The sequence below is a fragment of the Chlorella variabilis genome, assembly GCF_000147415.1.
Source record: "Chlorella variabilis unplaced genomic scaffold CHLNCscaffold_25, whole genome shotgun sequence".
Lineage (NCBI taxonomy): Eukaryota > Viridiplantae > Chlorophyta > Trebouxiophyceae > Chlorellales > Chlorellaceae > Chlorella > Chlorella variabilis.
In genome coordinates, this window is record NW_005435063.1 from 580,414 (window position 1) to 581,281 (window position 868).

General features: G+C 74.8%; 1 protein-coding gene across 1 annotated transcript in view; it reads left to right on the top strand.

Annotated features, from left to right (window-relative positions):
* CHLNCDRAFT_139605 (hypothetical protein) overlaps positions 1-834 on the top strand; it is a gene marked incomplete at both ends in the record, with an annotated part of 4,036 nt that extends 3,202 nt beyond the window's left edge. Inside the window, 3 exons of the mRNA XM_005843982.1 lie at positions 23-181; positions 390-491; positions 687-834. Coding sequence (XP_005844044.1) covers positions 23-181; positions 390-491; positions 687-834 — 409 coding nt within the window. The remainder of the gene's footprint in view (positions 1-22; positions 182-389; positions 492-686) is intronic.
* Between the last annotated feature and the right edge of the window lie 34 nt (positions 835-868).

An 868-nucleotide genomic window follows, 5' to 3' on the forward strand; every position in this document is an offset into this window, starting at 1 on the left:
GGCCGCTCCCTCCCCGCCGCAGGTCCAGCTCAACACGCTGCTGGTGCGGCTGAAGGAGGCGCAGCCCAGCCAGTTTGCGCGCGTGTACGAGCTGCTGGCGGATGAGAGCCACGCGGTGCGCCACGCTGTGGCGGAGCTGGTGGCCTCGGCCCTGGAGGAGCAGGGGCAGCAGGTGCTGCAGGTGCGGGGCGGCGGCAGGGCGCCTGGGGAGGCTTCTGGCGGGTGGGGTCTGGGGAAGGTGCTGGCTGGCGCCTGCCCACTGTGCCAGCCTGTGCCAGCCTCTGCCTGTGTGCCGCTGCTTCCGGCTGCCTGCCAGGCGGCACCACGGGCTTGCTGGGTGGCACCCCCAGCCCCACTTGCTGCTGCTGCTCCTCCTCCGCGCCCCGCAGGCGGCCGCGGCCAACAAGTCGGGGGGCAAGCGGCAGCGTCGCAAGAGCGGGGAGGGCCCCGAGGCCAGCACCGCGGAGCTGCAGCTGGCGGGGGTGCTGCAGGTGCGCTGCACGGCGGCGCTGCTGGGCCTGCCTGCAGGCATGCTGGCTAGCTGCGCCGTGATGCCACGTGCCCTCCCTTCCCCGCTCACCTGCCCGCCCCGCCCGCCTGCCTGCTCCTCTCGCTGGCCTGCCTGCCGCACCCACTCCTCTGCCCGCCCCTGCCCGCCCTGCCCTGCCCACTTCTCTGCCCTGCAGGTGATGCACCTGCTGGCCAACCCGCCGCAGGAGCTGCCCGGCGGCGGCGGCGAGGAGGGGCAGGAGGAGGAGGGGCGGGAGGCGGCGCCCCTGGATCGGGAGGTGGTGGCCCAGGTGGTGGACGCGCTGTTCGACAGGCGAGAAGACTGTGGCTGGTGGCCGAGGGCTGTACCGGCGGGAGG